The 16,855-nt window shown below is 36.0% G+C and overlaps 1 protein-coding gene across 1 annotated transcript; it reads left to right on the top strand.

The window, feature by feature from the left end:
• The first annotated feature begins 1,022 nt into the window (after positions 1-1,022).
• LOC150086686 (uncharacterized) lies at positions 1,023-16,431 on the top strand. Its single transcript, XM_090372226.1, has 4 exons — positions 1,023-1,635; positions 7,250-7,412; positions 14,619-14,763; positions 16,267-16,431. The coding sequence occupies exons 1-4, from the start codon at positions 1,023-1,025 to the stop codon at positions 16,429-16,431; spliced, it is 1,086 nt and encodes a 361-aa protein (XP_090228352.1).
• Positions 16,432-16,855: the final 424 nt, after the last annotated feature.

The raw sequence follows: 16,855 nt of genomic DNA, 5'->3' as shown, positions 1-16,855 counted from the left end.
TGTCTACTGTGCCAGATTGGGAAAGATGTCAGCATGAGATCCCGATCTAGTTCTCTCTAATAGAACTCTGTTAGGGAGATTCCTTTATGCAAATGTGTTTAAACCTCAGTCCAATCTACTTACAACTGTTGTCCACCTCACACATACTGTACCGGATAGAAAGGCTAGGGTTCGAAACCTGTCAATGACGCAAGAAACTTTTATTTTATGGTTTTTTGTCCAGCAAAACAGCAAATCGACCAGAGAACATAAAAAATTAAGGACATAATACATATGGAGAGATGAATTAATTTTCGGGGGACCCTAATATGACACTTTACACATTTTAATCAGGAGAGTGTCCTATGACTTTTGGTAGAGTAGTATATGCATATTTTGCTTGTAATATTAATGCATTTGTATTATTACAAGCATAATATCATCCAAGGAACATGTTGAACGATGTATCTGAAGTGGTTCATTTAGAATGCACACTACCAAAAAAAAAAATAAAAAATAATAAAAAATATATATATACATTATAAGATAGTTTTTATACATTATAAGATAATTTAAAAGCTAATTCTGTTGGCACATCTTTTAAACTTCCATTTTTTTTCTCTTCATGCGAATTCGAACAGTATTGCGATGTTACACTCATCTTAAGTCATGGAGAAAATATTAAATCATGCTCTAGCAGTCTAGTGATGTACCAGCAGAAAGATGGAGAGGCCTTCAGAGTAATTTTTAAATTTGATAATCCTAAAATAATCCTAGTATTTGCTCTAGATGGAAGTATATCCGTTAACCAGTATTTACATATGTGTTCACTATTGGGGAACGTACATGTTTTCTCTCAGGTGCAGTACAACTGTGCGATTGGTCTGCTTCACTGCCCTGCACCTGCTAATGTGACGTAGAATATCGAAGCTTTCCCCTTAGAGTCACAACATCGTGATATCTTATGTTTCGCCTCTGTTTGAGGGCTGTTTGTACCGGCCATTTGTACCTGAAATAAACAGTTGTATTTTCCAACTGCTTCTATGATTCAACCTGAAGAGTCTACATATTGTGACAGCCCAGCTGGAGTCTATACAGGTAACTCCAGGCAAAGTGCAATAGCCCAACCTAGTCAGGAGACTTACAATGCTGTAAGGTGTGGATATGAACGCACATGCGCTTCTACGCATCTGGTTATGAAGACAGAAGTTTTAGATGATAAATTACATGATTCTACAACTCCTAATGCTGATACGCTTTCATTTCAGGAAGTTGTTCATAATGAAATGAAAGCTGATTGGGTCCAACCATCTGAACCTCCTTTAGATCCTTCTCTTAGCAATTCGCACAACTCCACAGCTTTGCTGACCTACCTCACACCTGCTGTGCCATCCTCATCGAACCTACTAACACATTCGAAAATTCCGGAGTATCAGTATTATGGTGTTTATGATAAAATGGACATGGTTGCGCATCATGTCGACGCAAGAAATGAAAATACCCATTTCTATCAGTTACCTCTACAACCAATAGGTACTCAGCTGGATATATCAGTTCCTTCGATTGCTAATTGTAGAGGAAGTGAAATGGATACTAAATATTCCTTTTTCAGAACGGCACATGTTCGCAGTGAAGGTAGATCATATAGGGAGCGAGGTAAGAATATTTTTTATTTTTTTTTAACTCTGATGAAGTGTCATTTTTGGTCTCCGGTATTGGTATTTGTCGTCCTTCAGTTGTATTTCCAGTTCTTCCATTTGCTAATTTCGGTTTTGGTGGGAAATCTTGTACTACTACTCAGCGCATTGTGAGTAGTCAGTTCCGGTCCATCAGACATGAGGCTGATTCGAGACGTATCCGTCATCAGTGTCGGGTCGCCATAGGCATCCTCCTCTTTGTTCATTGCCTTCTCTATTTAGTAGAGTCAAATTTGGGTAAGAAATATCCTGGTATTCAGTCAGTAAAGATTTATTGATAGGGGCACCATACACTGGACAATTCAACAAACTCTTGCTGAACCGTTCCCTGTGCCACCTACCAGACATCCTGGATTTGAATTCTTTTGATCTCTGAGGTTGTTCAGAGATGTCAACCACTGGTGTTTTTTATTATTATTTTGTTCATTTGTTATTATTATTATTTATTTATTATTTATTTATCTATTATCTTTTTTATTATTTTTATTTATTTTATTATTTTTATTTATTTATTATTTATTATTATTATTTTTTTTTTTCTGCTGGCCTCAGGACTGGGCATTCTGAGTACGGGATTGCTGGCATCCACTGGTATTGCACTACCTCCAGTGGATGAGGGATTTTAGTGCACTACTGAGGCGCAGATAGTAGATTATGCTCGGCCCCACGTGCCTTGGAACGGGCATCAGGCAGCAGTTGCTTAGGTGTTGGCTGCTCGCATTTCAGGCTCTGTTTACACAGTTTCTGTAGTCAAAACAGAGACAATTTGATGACAAACAAACAGGTCACATACATATATTCCTTTACTTAGTTTCCTTACTGCTCTTTTCTTGTTCGTTTGGTGCGGGTCTACTGTTTGCTTTGTTAATCTCCTGCATTGTTATGCAGCGCATCAATGTCCTCCTCCTTGCTAAAAGGTCCTGCGCGAACTTACTGAACGCTTTGTATTCTTCTTCGGTGTCCTGTAAAAGGTGTTCCTGGTTACGGGGAACGCACGTAGTCTTAGTTATCGGGATGCTTCGGAGATCCTCGTAGTATTCACATTCATACATTATGTGTTGCCAAGTTTCTAACTCTCCGCATCCACAGTTTGTGTCGTCTACAATTCTCATATTATTTAGCTTGGCATTTATGGCACTATGGCCGTTAGTAGGTATGTAGTATGTAATCCTGGGAAGAACCAATGTAGGGTCCTGGGGTAGAATTTGTTGACTTGGGATATGAATTTTCTTGTGATTTCTCCTTTACAGGAGTTGGATCGTGTAAGATCTTGCATTTTGCTGCATTAAAATACAGCTGTCACTTTTCTGACAATTCTTGAAGCCTGTTCAAGTCATCCTGAAAGGGCGCTCTGCTTGCCATTAATCATTAACGAATCTACCAATATTTACGTCGTCTGCAAATTTTGACATCATGCCTTTTACCCCTTCATAGATGTCGTTTATGAAAATCAGAAAGAACAGTGGTTCTAGTACCAATCCTTGGGAGATTCCACTTCTGACGTCACACCAATCTGAAGACTGTCCATTGGTCACAACTGTCTGCCTTCTGCCCTGCAGCCACCCTTCAATCCATCTTAGAATCTTTCCATTAATCCCAAACATGTTCCAACTTATACAGTAATCTCTCATAAGGGACTGAGTTAAATGCTTTGTTAAAATCCAAATAAACAATATAGAAATTGTTCCCTGCACCCAGCTCATGAGTAACTGTGTAAAATTTCTAGATTAGTTAAACATGATTTTCCCTTAACAAAACCATGTTGTATGTTCTTCAGAATGTTATTTCTATCTAAATGTCCCTTTCACTCTTAATCATTGCCTCTAAGATTTTCCCTACCACTGAACTCAGACTAACCGGTCTGTAGTTACCGATTTCACTCTCAGAACTGCTTTTATGTATTTGCGATACATTGGCACATCTCCAGTCCAAAGGAATCTCTCCCGAGTCCAAAGATGCCCTCATGATTAATCGGTTAGTCGATCTAAGGCGAATCCAGCAAGGTTTTTCTCCCTAGAAATTATGATTTTCTGTCCAGGAAAAAAATAAAACTGATCAGAAAACACACTCAATGAGATTATTCTCTTGTGATCCTTAACGAAACATTTTTTTTTTTTCATCGCATCTTCTTGCAAGATTTATCTCGCTGACTACGATTCATCTTCTGCATAATAAAATACCTTTAATTTTTTATTTTTGTTCACAAAATACTAAATGGGCATGATGGCCTTTTAAAACATATTCATATTCCTACCAAAAATATTCATTCTAAAAAAAAACAGGCTAGCTTTTATTTCAGAGCAAAATAAAAGAATATGTACGCTATAGTCCTTTATTTCTTTAACTTAATATTAATGATGTGCATCTTTAATAGAAGATTTTAAAACCTATTACTCTTAAGAGAAACTCGAAACTCTTAAAAAAGTTATGAGTTTAATAAGAGTTAAGGATCTGTGTCAGCAATTTATGGGGATTTAATCTGGATTGCTTTGACAATAGACAATTAATTGGTTTGACAATTAATTTGACAATTAATCTGCATTGCTTTGGCAATAGACTTGAATTAATTACACCCAATTTTTTGCAACAGATGAACACTTACAAAACTTAGTCCTCTCTTTGAAAGTCACGCTTTCTTCGCGGGCTATTTCCATTAAGACTAACTTTAAATTAAGTTGTTTTATCCTGGAGTACTCGTGATATTAATTTAGTATTAATTCTTAATACTTAAAAATGCATTTGGGAAACATCTTAGAATATAGATCGCTCTGAAACAGCAAGGTTTAGATGGATGATTTTCATGGATATGAAATCAGCCTATGACAAAATTTGAACACACTCTCTCCTGCGCATTTTAGAAAACCGCTTCAGAGAATATTAGGATGCTTGCTTACCTTGCTGGACTACTGGCAAAGTGCGAAATTTTAGTAACCTATGAAAAATAGTCTAAATGTAGGCTCTCTTTCTGTTGCCGGTTTCTCTGCTATCATGGTTTCTTTCATCTCAGTACATCAAGACTTCATATGGTGAGGATTTGCACATTTTGAAATTATCAGCATATGTAAGATATCACTGATATTTCAGAGTCTTCAAAAAAGAAAAAAAAAATTTCTCACCTGACTGAATACATTCGAATTCGCGGCCTGGAGCTAATTCACCAAAATAGCCCAAATTATAGGAGCATCCGCAACTAAGGTCATATTGCTCTCTGTGTACTGTCTGTAAAGCGCGTGTGTTTTAAGATCGATTTTCTGTTTGCTAACAAAAAAACCCGAGTTTCTGGAAGAAAAAACCATGCTACCTTCGCCTGAGACTGACTAACTTAGCCACATTGTGAAAAAGCCCCATAAAAATTCCTCACGTCATCGATGGGACTCGAACTCGGGTTTTTTCCACCCTTGTGGGAGGACAGTGATTCTACCAACAGCTGCACTTAACAAAAGAAACATAATACCATCATTCATTTCAATGGTTGCCCAATCAACAAAATGCAAACCACTCTGATATTGCTGAGCACGTTGTAGCAGTGGGAAAAAAACAAAAAAGAAAAAAAAAAAAAAAAAAAACACCTGTTGCGCTTTGTAGACAGAAGCAGGAATTCTGGAGCTAATGACCGGAAAGTTACGATGCAAAATGTTCTGACACGTATACTATACTCCATCCATGGTGTGCCCTTCAGTTGTCTGTCGCCAGCACTGCCAAGAACTGTTAATAGTTTTCTGAACATTGAATACCGAATTCTAAAATGAGTGGTCTTATCATGATTACAGCAAATATTTTCAACTTTGGAAAAACTGCTTTCATCTAGACCTGCTTCACCTGACATAGCCATAATTATTGCACCCCCTGAGGAAAAGTTGTGCAGGGATCTTTAATCGCACAATTTCGTTCTAAATTTAATTAGCTAAAGATTCTACAGCAGATGAATACTAGTTATTTCAACAAAGTTGATATAACCTGTGAAACTGTGAACGTCCTGTTGTTTGACAAGAATACAGAACTTCCATTTCCATGACACTTACAAGTTTGTGCAAGTAATGATTTTGTAACTCTAATTATTTACTCCTTCCTCCCAATTTCCAGGCTGTTTCCGGAGTTTAAAAATCAGTCCTCTACTTTGTTAAATTCATACTTCTATAAATTACGGATTTCTTCTTTATGTGGCTTCCTCGATGTGAGGGTGCAGCATCATGTCTCTCCAGTCCCCTCTATCACAACAAGTTTTCCTCTTGGTCTCAACGTAGTTTTGTGACCTTGTCCAGATCGTTATTTCGTCAAACCACGTTCTTCTTTTCCTTCCTCTTGATCTTTTTCCCAAGATCTTTCCCTCTAGGACTGTCAGTGTTCTTTGTCCAGGTGATTCTCTTAGCATGTGTCCTGCCAGTCTAATTTTTCTTTCAATCATTTCCATTAAATTAAATTACAGATTTAAACAATAACAATAATAAGTATTATTATTAAAACGCTTACTAACACCCTTTGGCAAATTCATTATAACTTTAACCATTACACAATTAATTAGGCCCCTAGATTTTCAAAAATTATCATAATTATATAAATTTTGTCAAAAATATAACACTCCAGATTATTAGTACACACGCCTTATTCCATATACTGTACTGTATTATGAATTCATTGGATGCGTGCTAAGAGTTCATCTACATGTTGGACCAAATTAAAGTCTCAATAGGTAAAAAACAGTTCACCTGTTGGCGTGTGGCTGTGTACAGCTATACCTAATCGTATGTACCTCACGCTAGTCCAGGTATATATCTGGACAAATTAAGGACTGCGTGTTCTTAATTTGTCATTCCTTAAAAAGAGAAGACGTCACCCTGACGTTATTCTATTGTATAATTAATATGTTGACTACGTATTGTATTTCAATCTTGTCACCCAGAGGACATAATATTTATTTTTGGTGACTATGGGTAAAAAAATAACTTAGGCATAAGTTATCCAGCATATTGCCAACAAATTCTGGAACACACATCTGCAATACGTTGCTTTTATTTATTTCTAGCATATACGAACTTAATATCAGCTCTGCTTCATTCCATAATGCAAAGTCTTTCAGACGTTCTCGCTGTTATTATTGAGTACCTACATGCTGAATTATACTATTTTTGATTAGTATGCCTACTTACCTTCTAATTTTGACTAAATATTGACTCATTTTAAAGCTAGACGTTGGCCATTGAAAAAGGGGTAAAATTTTTACGTATAAAAATTTTACCCCTTTTTCAACACCCATAGGGCAGTTGGTATTATCACTATCTTCCTCACACCAGGTGGAAAGTCCTGAGTTCGAATCCGGTCAATGATGCGAAGAACTTTTAGAGGTGTTTTTTACAACGTGGCTGAGTTAGCTAGTGTCCGGCGAGAGTAGCATGGTTTTTTTCTCCTTGAAACTCTGGTTTTTCATCCAGCAAAAAACCAGTTCGGCACAGAACATACGCAATTTACAAACATATTATATACGGCTCAAATATAATCTAAGTTGCTAATGCGCCTAAAACCCTACCACAACCAACCTCTTTACGAAGGTTTCTTTTCTTTTTTTTTCATGCTAGGCCGTTGTAAGAAAACTATGTCCAGAGAAGAACAGAAAAAAAGTGCGTGTGATCGAGAAAGAAGTCGAATGCGTGATATGAATCGCGCATTCGACCTACTTAGAGAAAAGCTTCCGTTCTGCAAATCTCCAGGAAAGAAATTATCGAAAATAGAATCACTTAGGTAAGAATTTATTGCTTAGTTTCTTTTTTATTATTTTTCTTTAAACTTGTAGATGGAGATGAACAGGATATTGGAGAAAAACAATCAAGAAGACCCTGTTTGTGTTTATTTATTAGCTTTGTATTAGTTACTAACTGTGTTGGGTAGCAAACAAACCCGCTAATATTTGACAAAAAAATTTTTATTAAGTATATATTTTTTGTCAGAAGTTAATCTAACACTTACAAATACTGTACAAAATTCTCATCTTTGCGACAAGCACGTTTGTTGTAATTATTGTCCTTCTACACTGCATGAAAGACTTGGGTCCTAATCGGGTAGGAGTGTTATTTTTATTTATTATTATTATTTTTTTCTTTTTCTCCACACAGCAGCAAATTAGTCGATCTCTGGAAGAGGGTAGCATGGTTCCCACCCTGTTTTGCACACGTTTTTAACTCCGTTTAGTCTATTCACAGAAAGAGAGAAAAAAAAAAAGTCACAGGTGCACGTTTTGCTTTCATCATCTACATGCAGCCAATGATTCGTTAAATAACATTTGTTTGCTTTTAATAAAGGTAAGATAATTAATGGTAACGGCTACTCATTCATGCATGTTACAAAACGAGCTCTTAAGAGTAGAATAGGGTAACAAACAGGTGGCCTGCAGGCGTTAAATAGTTTAATTTCGAGTTTACTCTGGTATGACAGCGACGAAAAGTTTTATTATTATTATTATTTTAAAATGATCTTATTCATTGAGAATAAATACTAACTGGAGCAGGCGAGAATTAAAAATGACACAGCCTAATCTGTCAGAAGGTTTTTTTTTGGAGGACGGGGGAAATTCCCTAAAAATAGTCATGTTTGTAGATCTTGCAATACATTACGGTATTCATTATCTCTCCAGGTCTTACTTTATTCAAAGTATGAATAAAGTAAGACCTGGAGAGATAATGAATACCGTAATCGTCAATGGAGTGGAAACAACTGATTGGATTACAACAGTGCAGGCAATAACATCGGAGTTGTTTCCTCATGAGGAAGAAGGGGGGGAGACAACAGAGCAAGAAGGCATCAAGGACTCTAATGTAACATACTTTGGGTCTGTTGATATTAGCTTATTTACTTTAGAGGAATTGAGAGCCGTTTCTAAGAAAATTAACATTTCCAAAGCCCCAGGAATCGATTTAGTAGAGAATATCGCTGTTCTTAAAATGATTGAGCTTTATCCTAACATCTTGTTAAACTTGTATAATAAATGCTTACTTCAAGGTACCTTTCCTGGGATCTGGAAAGTTGGTTTGATCAAGCTGTTAGTTAAGCCGGGTAAAAAACCAAATGACCCAAGAGGGTATAGACCAATTTCGTTATTGGCCAATCTTGGCAAAGTTTTTGAAAGATTGTTATTTTTAAGATTGAACCAAGTCATGGATAAAAATGGTTTGACCCTGCCTTATCAGTATGGTTTCAAGAGAGGGCATTCTACGGAGGATGCCATTAATGATCTCATGAATTTCACCAACCAGGCAGAGGATAAGTATGTGTTAGCCATCTTTATAGATTTTACTGGAGCTTTTGACATGGTGTGGCATGAGAGTATTCTGTCTGCATTAAGGGGTATGCAATGTCCAGACTTATTGTATAGGACGATACAGAGTTATTTGTATTGTACGAAAATTATACTGAAAGCTAAGCTTCTACAGTTTAATAGGAATCTTTCGAGAGGGTGTCCTCAGGGGTCTGTATTGGGCCCACTTTTTTGGAACTTAGTACTTAATTTATGGCTAGAACAATCAATTGAAAATCTGCATAAGATTGCTTATGCAGATGATTTGGTTTTATGTATTACTGGTAAATCCAGGGCTGTGCTTGAAATAAGAGTGGCCCAGGTATTAGAAAGTCTAGTGTCGTGGGCTGATCTGCACAAACTATTGATATCTACAACTAAAACTGTTATGATGCTTCTTAAGGGGAAACTAAATTATGCGCGACCGCCAAAAGCTTTAATTAAGGGGAGGCAGATTCCCCTAGTATCTGAGGTGAAATATCTAGGTATAAGAATTGATGATAGATTATCGTTTTTCCCACATTTAAATTACTTACACGAAAAAATTAAAAAATTTAGTGCAGCAATAATTCGATTAACACGGTCAGATTGGGGGTTGAAAAGGAAAGTTTTAAATTTATACTACAAGGCAGTCTTCTTACCCATAGTTGCGTACGGAGCATCAGTGTGGTACTTCAGAGTTACTAACGTTAAATTTAAACAGAAATTGTTATCGATTCAGCGCTCAATGCTTTATGTTATTTCTAATTTGTGCAGAACAGTCTCAACGAATGCTATGCAGGTTTTGGCCGGGCATTTGCCTCTAGACTTGTACATTGTGTATCGGGCCCTTTGTTATTACTTAAAAAAAGGCATAGTGGTTTCTTTCATGAATATTACATCTGATGTCACTATAGAGATAGCTAAAGCTAAGAAAAATGTTCTAACACAGTTGATTGGTATGTGGCAACAGAGATGGGCTCTTAGTGCAACTGGGGAGGTGACTAGATTGTTTATTCCAACAGTTAAATTTACTTATGATAGTAACAACAAATGGTTTTTCCCTTCTATGGTAACATCGTTTATTTTAACTGGCCATGGGTCATTAAATTTTAAACTACATTACTTTGGTCTGGTCAGCTCTCCTTTATGCACTTGCGGTCAACCTGAGACTTGGAGTCATTTATTATATGATTGTAGTTTGTATGTTGAACATAGAGAAAGGCTAAAAGTGAAGATTGGTAATTTAGTTAGTGGCTGTGAAAGTGACCTTATTGATAATCAGGATAAATTTCAAGCACTGCAAGAGTTCTGTGTAACTGTTTTTCAACGGAGAAGACATTGGAATAATCTAATGATTACTAATTAAGATTTGGTTATATACATTTTGATTATTTGTGTTTTTTTTTTCTTTTAGTTTGTTTATATTATGTGTGTGTATATATGTATTTTATTTATTTATTTTTCTTTTTTTTTTTTTTTTTTTTTGCTGGCTGTCAGGTGTGGGCAGCCTGGGAGCGGGATTGCTGGCACCCACCGGTATAGCACTACTTCCGGTGGGTGCGGGATTTTTGTGCATGAGGCACTTAAAATAGAAGACCAGGCCCAGCACCAAGTGAATATGGGCAGCCATTAGGGTCTATTCGCCAACGGGGAGCGGCTGTGCAGGTGACAGCTTCTCCCTGATGGCGAAGAGACCTTCCATACAGGTCTATTTTGCAGAGGTTCTGCACAAAGTGAACTTTATCAGGTGGAGATAGACGGAAGTCTAGGTGCCACCTTAGACATAATAATAATAAAAAAATAATAATAAATAATAAAGATCTTGCAATACAAATAACCCAAGCATGGAAGTCATTAAATAAGTTACTAGAAGCCGGCAGAGGTCAATAAGAAACAACTGCAATAACAAATTTGCCATAGATTTACAGTTTGACTAATAAAGCTTCAAAAACCATGGATTCAGACCTCAAAACTTTCCAAATATTAAGGGTTAAATAATATTACTTCGCTCGAATCTCAGATCTGTTCATTGAAAATACGAGTTGTAGCAATAAAGTTCCGGACTGGTGCAATAAAAAGAACACAAAATGAAGGAGCTGAAAAATGGTTTTATTTTTATTCAGAGTAATCACCAACTGATTGAATGCACTTATTACTCCGTTTTAAAAGCTTCTGAAAAGAGTCAGCGAAGACGTCCAAAGAGATGACGTTCAGTTCGGCGGTTACGTATTTATTTATGTCATCAACATCCTGAAATCTCTTTCCTTGGAGTCCAGTTTTCACCTTGGGAAGGAAGAAGTCCGCTAGTGCTAGATTGGGAGAGTAAGCCTTCTTGAGAGATCGGGAGAGGAATGTCTTCTTGTGAAGACATTTTCAGAAACGTCTTCACGAGAAGTGCGGAATGGGCGTGGACATTGTTGTGCAACAAGAACCAACTGCCTTTCTCGAATTCGAAACACACCCTGTTTGTCAAAAAACATGACCATCATCGCCTTGATCCTGGACTTCTATAAACGAAAATTTTTGGGCCTTGGCGATGATTTTGAAGTCCATACACGCTCTGACGCTTTGTCTCTGGGTCGTACTGAAATACCCAACACTCATATGCAGTTACAATGCCCTCGTGGGTAGCACAGTTGGTAGAATTGCCGTCCTCCCCGCACCGGGTGGAAAAGACCAGAGTTCGACGATGTGAAGAATTTTTATGGCACTATTTCACAACGTGGCTGAGTTAGTCGGTCTCAGCATGGTTTTTGCTCCGTGAACTCGGGTTTTTCGTGTGGCAAACAGAAAACTGACCACAGAACAAACGCAATTTACAGAAAGTATACGCGGATCAATATGACCATAGTCGCTGATGCTCCTAAAACGCAATGACAACAGCAATTACAATATAATGGAGGAAATTAAGATTGTCTTGACAAATATGGATGAAGTCTTCGCATGATCACATCCTTCGTTGCTTCTGCTCATCCACGAGGCTGCGCGGCACAAATTTTGCATAGACCGTCATTTTCCCTAAATCTTCTTGCAGAATTTGACAAATCGTCCCCTTATTCATATGCAACTCATCAGCCATCATTCTGAGGGTCAAACGACGACCTCTTGCAATAATTTCCCAAACTTTTGCAATTCATTTAGAGAGGTTGACGGACGTCCACTTCTTGGGTCTTTGCGAACACCCTCACGTCCGTCTTTGAATCGCTTATACCATTCAAACACACTGATAACTTAGTATTTCATCACCATAAACAGTTTTTAACATTTCTGTTGCAGCTTTTCCCAGTTTAAAGCAAAATTTGATATTTGTTCATTTCCATAGCAAAATCGGGATGTAGAACGATGACACTAATAATGAAATTGGTTGTTACTTGTAACCTATCAGCCTACTGTACAATCTCTATACCACCATCTATTTGATAGTAGTTTGAGCTACAACATGCCACTTCTGTTTATTTTCAAACTCTCAAAGCAAAATTACCGCAACAGCACCAGTCCGGGAACTTTATTGCCATACCTCGTAGCTGCCAAGGTTTAATGCTTTATAGCTTTGTTTTGCCTCATTTTAATTTGTTCATTTTATTTACTTATTAAAACAGCACGAATCGTCAATGTTTTTTGTTTTTTTTCTTTCTAATACATTTATAAAAGTAAAAATATTAATGTCAGTTATATGTGTGTATATATTTGCGTTTATCATCTGCTAATCCACTTTGTGTATTTAGTAAGTGTATAGTCAATTTTGATTTTAAAAAATGTTATAGATAACTGAAATATTATAAAAAATATTATAGATGAGTCACTGAAAAGATCATAAAAAATATTACAGATTATTAGAAACAAATGTGAGGCAAGTTAATATTATGTAAAACTGTTGATGGGATTTCGAATTTACTGCATTAGGCAATAAGCAGATGGCAGACGAAATTCAACCACCCACGTGACAATGACGTAAGATAGCGTCAGGAATGTCGGCTTAGTGGTGTGTAACGCCAGGGTTGTTGACCTTTATCCGCTTAAAGAAAGAAATAAGCACTTTATTATATAAGAATACAATATATTTTTTATTTCGATATTAATATGATGATGCATAATTAGAAATTAGAAGTAGAATTCGTATGGCCAAAGAGGTATTTAAGAATCTTAGGAACTTCCTCTGTGACACTGGATTTCCAGAAAAGATATCGAATGGCCAAATGCTACACGTGGAGCACTTTATATGGATGTGAGACCTGGGTCATGCGGAAGGCAGAAATCAGAAAACTGGAAGCCTTCGAGATGTGGGCGCTCAGAAAAATGCTTAAAATTCCGTGGACAGATCGGGTCATCAAATGAGTAGGTCCTTAAGAGGGTAAGGACCACGAGGACACTATAACTACAATTGCAAAGAGAAAGACTGCCTACCTCGGGAATATTATAAGAGGCCCACAATATGACCTGCAGAGACTAATCCTGCAAGGGAAGATTAAAAGCAAAAGGAAGACAAAGAAGTGGCTTGATAACATCAAAGAATGGACAGGGGGTCTTACAACACAAGAACTATTTCACAAAACAAGAGACAGAGTTCGCTGGAAAATGTTGGTTTCCAACGTTCAAATTGAACACGGAACCTGAAGAAGAAGAAGAAGACGCATAATAAACATATTGATACAAAATTGTATATTTTGTATTTTTATTAAAATTAAAATATTTATTAAACTTTTTATTAAAACAAAATGAATTCATCAATATAAAATAAACAAACATTTTCTTTTTCAAACAATAAAGTTTATTTTTAAAAAAATAAACAAGAAACACTGCAACTGGATGTGGCTTCTTTCATACTCTTTTGTCGTTAATTAAGTAGTCCAACGTTTTGCTGCAATTGTAATCAAAATTTAAACACATTCGAGGTATCTTCCACGATGTCCGTCGTAAGGTGATTTCTTTCATTGAACAACTATATTTCCATTGCGCCAGAAACAGCAAAAAATATAATATTCATATATTATAGAAATATCTTTATAATCTTCTGGAAATTCTGTTTTTCTATTTTTAAAAATACAGATGCCCGCTTTTCCTAGGCTATTTTTTCGTCCCAAACCAATGAATTTCCGAAATCTTAAACTCGACAATGTTTTTGACTATGACCATCTGGTAGAACGTGTCATTGATGTCCATATATATCTGTACTTTTTTGTGTGAAACTTTGACATTCGATTGTCCAGATGTGCTAGCGTTCCTTTTCAGGATGCCAGGACTATTTAATCTATTTGATCTCCATTATATCTGAACTCTACTTGGTCTCCATTATTTCCTCAGAAGAAAATTAAAAACAGGGAATGTGACTCTCATTACCAGCAGGGTAGCTACACCAATTCAAATCACTGTCCCATATATTAAAAAATAATAAATACCCAAGAAAGATATATATTTTATTATTATTATTATTGTTGTTGTTTAAATGTTCACATGTTGCTTCAGCCCTCATCCTGGGAAACAATGATTTATTTTTTAAATTTATGCAATTCTGGTTAATCTGAAAATTCTGTTCCTTAATTATTAGTCTGGCCAAAAATAAGAAACTCACCATTACTATTAAACGTTATCAACAGGCAGTTATTATTATTATTTTTTTTTGAAATCCAAACATTTTTAATACTAATAATTAAACAATTTATTAAACTTTATTACAGATTAGCAATTAAGTACATAGCCCAGTTACATAATTTATTGGAGAATCCTTCCGAGCCACAACCTCAAAGCTTTCAACCTTATATTAACCAAGGAATGCCTCGTCCCTTTTTGAGTACACCAAGTTTCTATAGGTGGATGAAACACGTAAGTTGGTTTCCATTTAATGCCTAAGAAAGAATTGGAAATTTGTTTTACTTTTGTTAAAACTAGATTTACCGAGAGGAGGATTTATTCGGATTTGTTTTTTAAATATTGCATTATGCTAGAATTAATGTATTCTCTAAGAATTTACAATATTTCCACCAGATGGAATACCATAAAATACTAATTAATATTTCTATAAACTCCACTTGCCTTCCTTGAGGGATGAGATCAAACGTTTCACTTCACAAACTGGCGATACCTTTGCCTCTGTCATTGCAAAGGGAACACATGATGAAATATTAAGAAGATGGCACTGCGAGGAGGGGAAATAAAAGTAACCTTATCAAATGATGTTGGGAGTGGTCCAGACCTGGATTAAGAAGGAATGTCGGCAGCAACAGCAAGGAATTTTGAGTATGCACTTCATTTTCAAACAAGCTTGTTAATGAAAAAAAGGGCCCTTAGAGAATAATTTAAAGATAGATGTCCCACCCTGGAGGGGCAGGGGAATTTTTGTGGTGCTCTCATTTTTAAGGAGATCTGAAAACTTATTTTAAAATCAATCTAATAACTTTTTAAAATATAAAAGTAAATAAAAAATAAATTTTTATTAAAGCTGTACTGGAGGTGGAGGTAGGACCTAAGAAATGTCCCCAATGGAGGAGATGCTGAAGTAGATCCCCTTTCCCCTTAATAGAAAAGTATAATTTCCTTTCTCCTCAGACTGTGACGTGGCGCAGCAGTCTGTAACAGTCTGCAACAGTCAGTGTGTGTGTGTGTGTGTGTGTGTGTGTGTGAACACAAGTGGTCACAGGCTAATATACATGTTTAGCAGGTTCAAAAACCTAGAATACCTGAGGGTTCTCCCTACATCTTTACTGAGATCGGATAACTGTGGTCCCACACGAAAAACCCTTCATAAGAAATTTCTTTACAGTCACTGACAGAATTTTAACTCAGATCTCTCCGAATGAGCAAAGAGTAGTGAAATCACTTGTCAAATTATAGTCGTTAAAGGTGTGGGGTTCATTAAAAAAGCTTGGTTGACAGCAGAATGCACACTGAAAATTCCCTACTGGTTCTTTTCAAGGGTTCATTTTAAAGACCAAGTCTATAACATGATGAAATATTACTCTACCCATTTTCATTGGTTTTTTCCAGTAATTTTCAACCAGTGTTCTGCGTAACACGGGGGTTCAACAAGTGTTCTGTAATTTTTATTATTAATATTTTAATTTAAAGATATTGAGTTCCACAGAAAAGTTTGAATTTACAAAAGGGTTTCGTGGCAGAAAACGGCTGAAAAGCATTGTTCTGAACAATAGGATTTTTTTTTCATTTTCTTGTAAATTATTTTTCCGATCAGTACGATGATCTGTCACTTATTTACTTATCATATAAGTTTGGTATATTGTCACTGCAATAGGTTAATATATGCATATACATGCAATTATGTTTATAATGTAAGTTGTATAATGTTCAATGTACGCTTTTCTATTGCAGGATAACCTTACTACTTCAGAACACATTCCCTTTTGTTTTGCACCTACCCCATCCTCTGAGGGTCTGATGTCCCAGTCTTCCAAACTGTATATTGCGAGTGGTGAAAGTGAGATACCATCAGGATCGCCATATTACCATCAAGATGTCCCTCATAGGATTCCTTAGCCCAAATGAATACATAAATTATTTAATAAGTACAAATTATGGAGGCACACAGTAGGTTTCTTTTACCTTAAAACTACAGTTCTGCTTACTGAGAAGTTGTTTAGGCAAATGTGTCAACATTTACGCGACTTTACATTCTTCATCTGCATATTCTAAAGGTAAATTTTAATTGAAACGATTGGAAATATTTTTTACAGTAAAATTTAGATGAGACAAAAAAAGAGAGTTCTGACTCATCGTTGTATTTTTATATTATTTTGTCTTCCATTTTTTAGACTAAAGTTACCAAAAAGTTCGCTAAAAAGTACAGTTTTGTATTGTATTTTAAAAATAAAAATTGTTATTCACACTGGCATTCTCCAAGGTTTGATTTAATAATTACTACAACGATGAAAATATAACAAAACAGATATTTGAACTTGTG

This window comes from Mastigoproctus giganteus, chromosome 4 (assembly GCF_048544385.1).
Source record: "Mastigoproctus giganteus isolate SK-2022 chromosome 4, ASM4854438v1, whole genome shotgun sequence".
Taxonomy (NCBI): Eukaryota; Metazoa; Arthropoda; class Arachnida; order Uropygi; family Thelyphonidae; genus Mastigoproctus; species Mastigoproctus giganteus.
This window is presented reverse-complemented; position numbering and strand designations above follow the sequence as displayed.

Bases quoted from the DNA above. Each gene is read 5' to 3' on its own strand.
- LOC150086686 (XM_090372226.1), top strand. From the start codon at position 1,023: ATGATTCAACCTGAAGAGTCTACATATTGTGACAGCCCAGCTGGAGTC. The intron at 1,636-7,249 runs GTAAGAATATTT...TTTTCATGCTAG, and splicing joins TAGATCATATAGGGAGCGAG to GCCGTTGTAAGAAAACTATG. The intron at 14,764-16,266 runs GTAAGTTGGTTT...TTTCTATTGCAG, and splicing joins TCTATAGGTGGATGAAACAC to GATAACCTTACTACTTCAGA.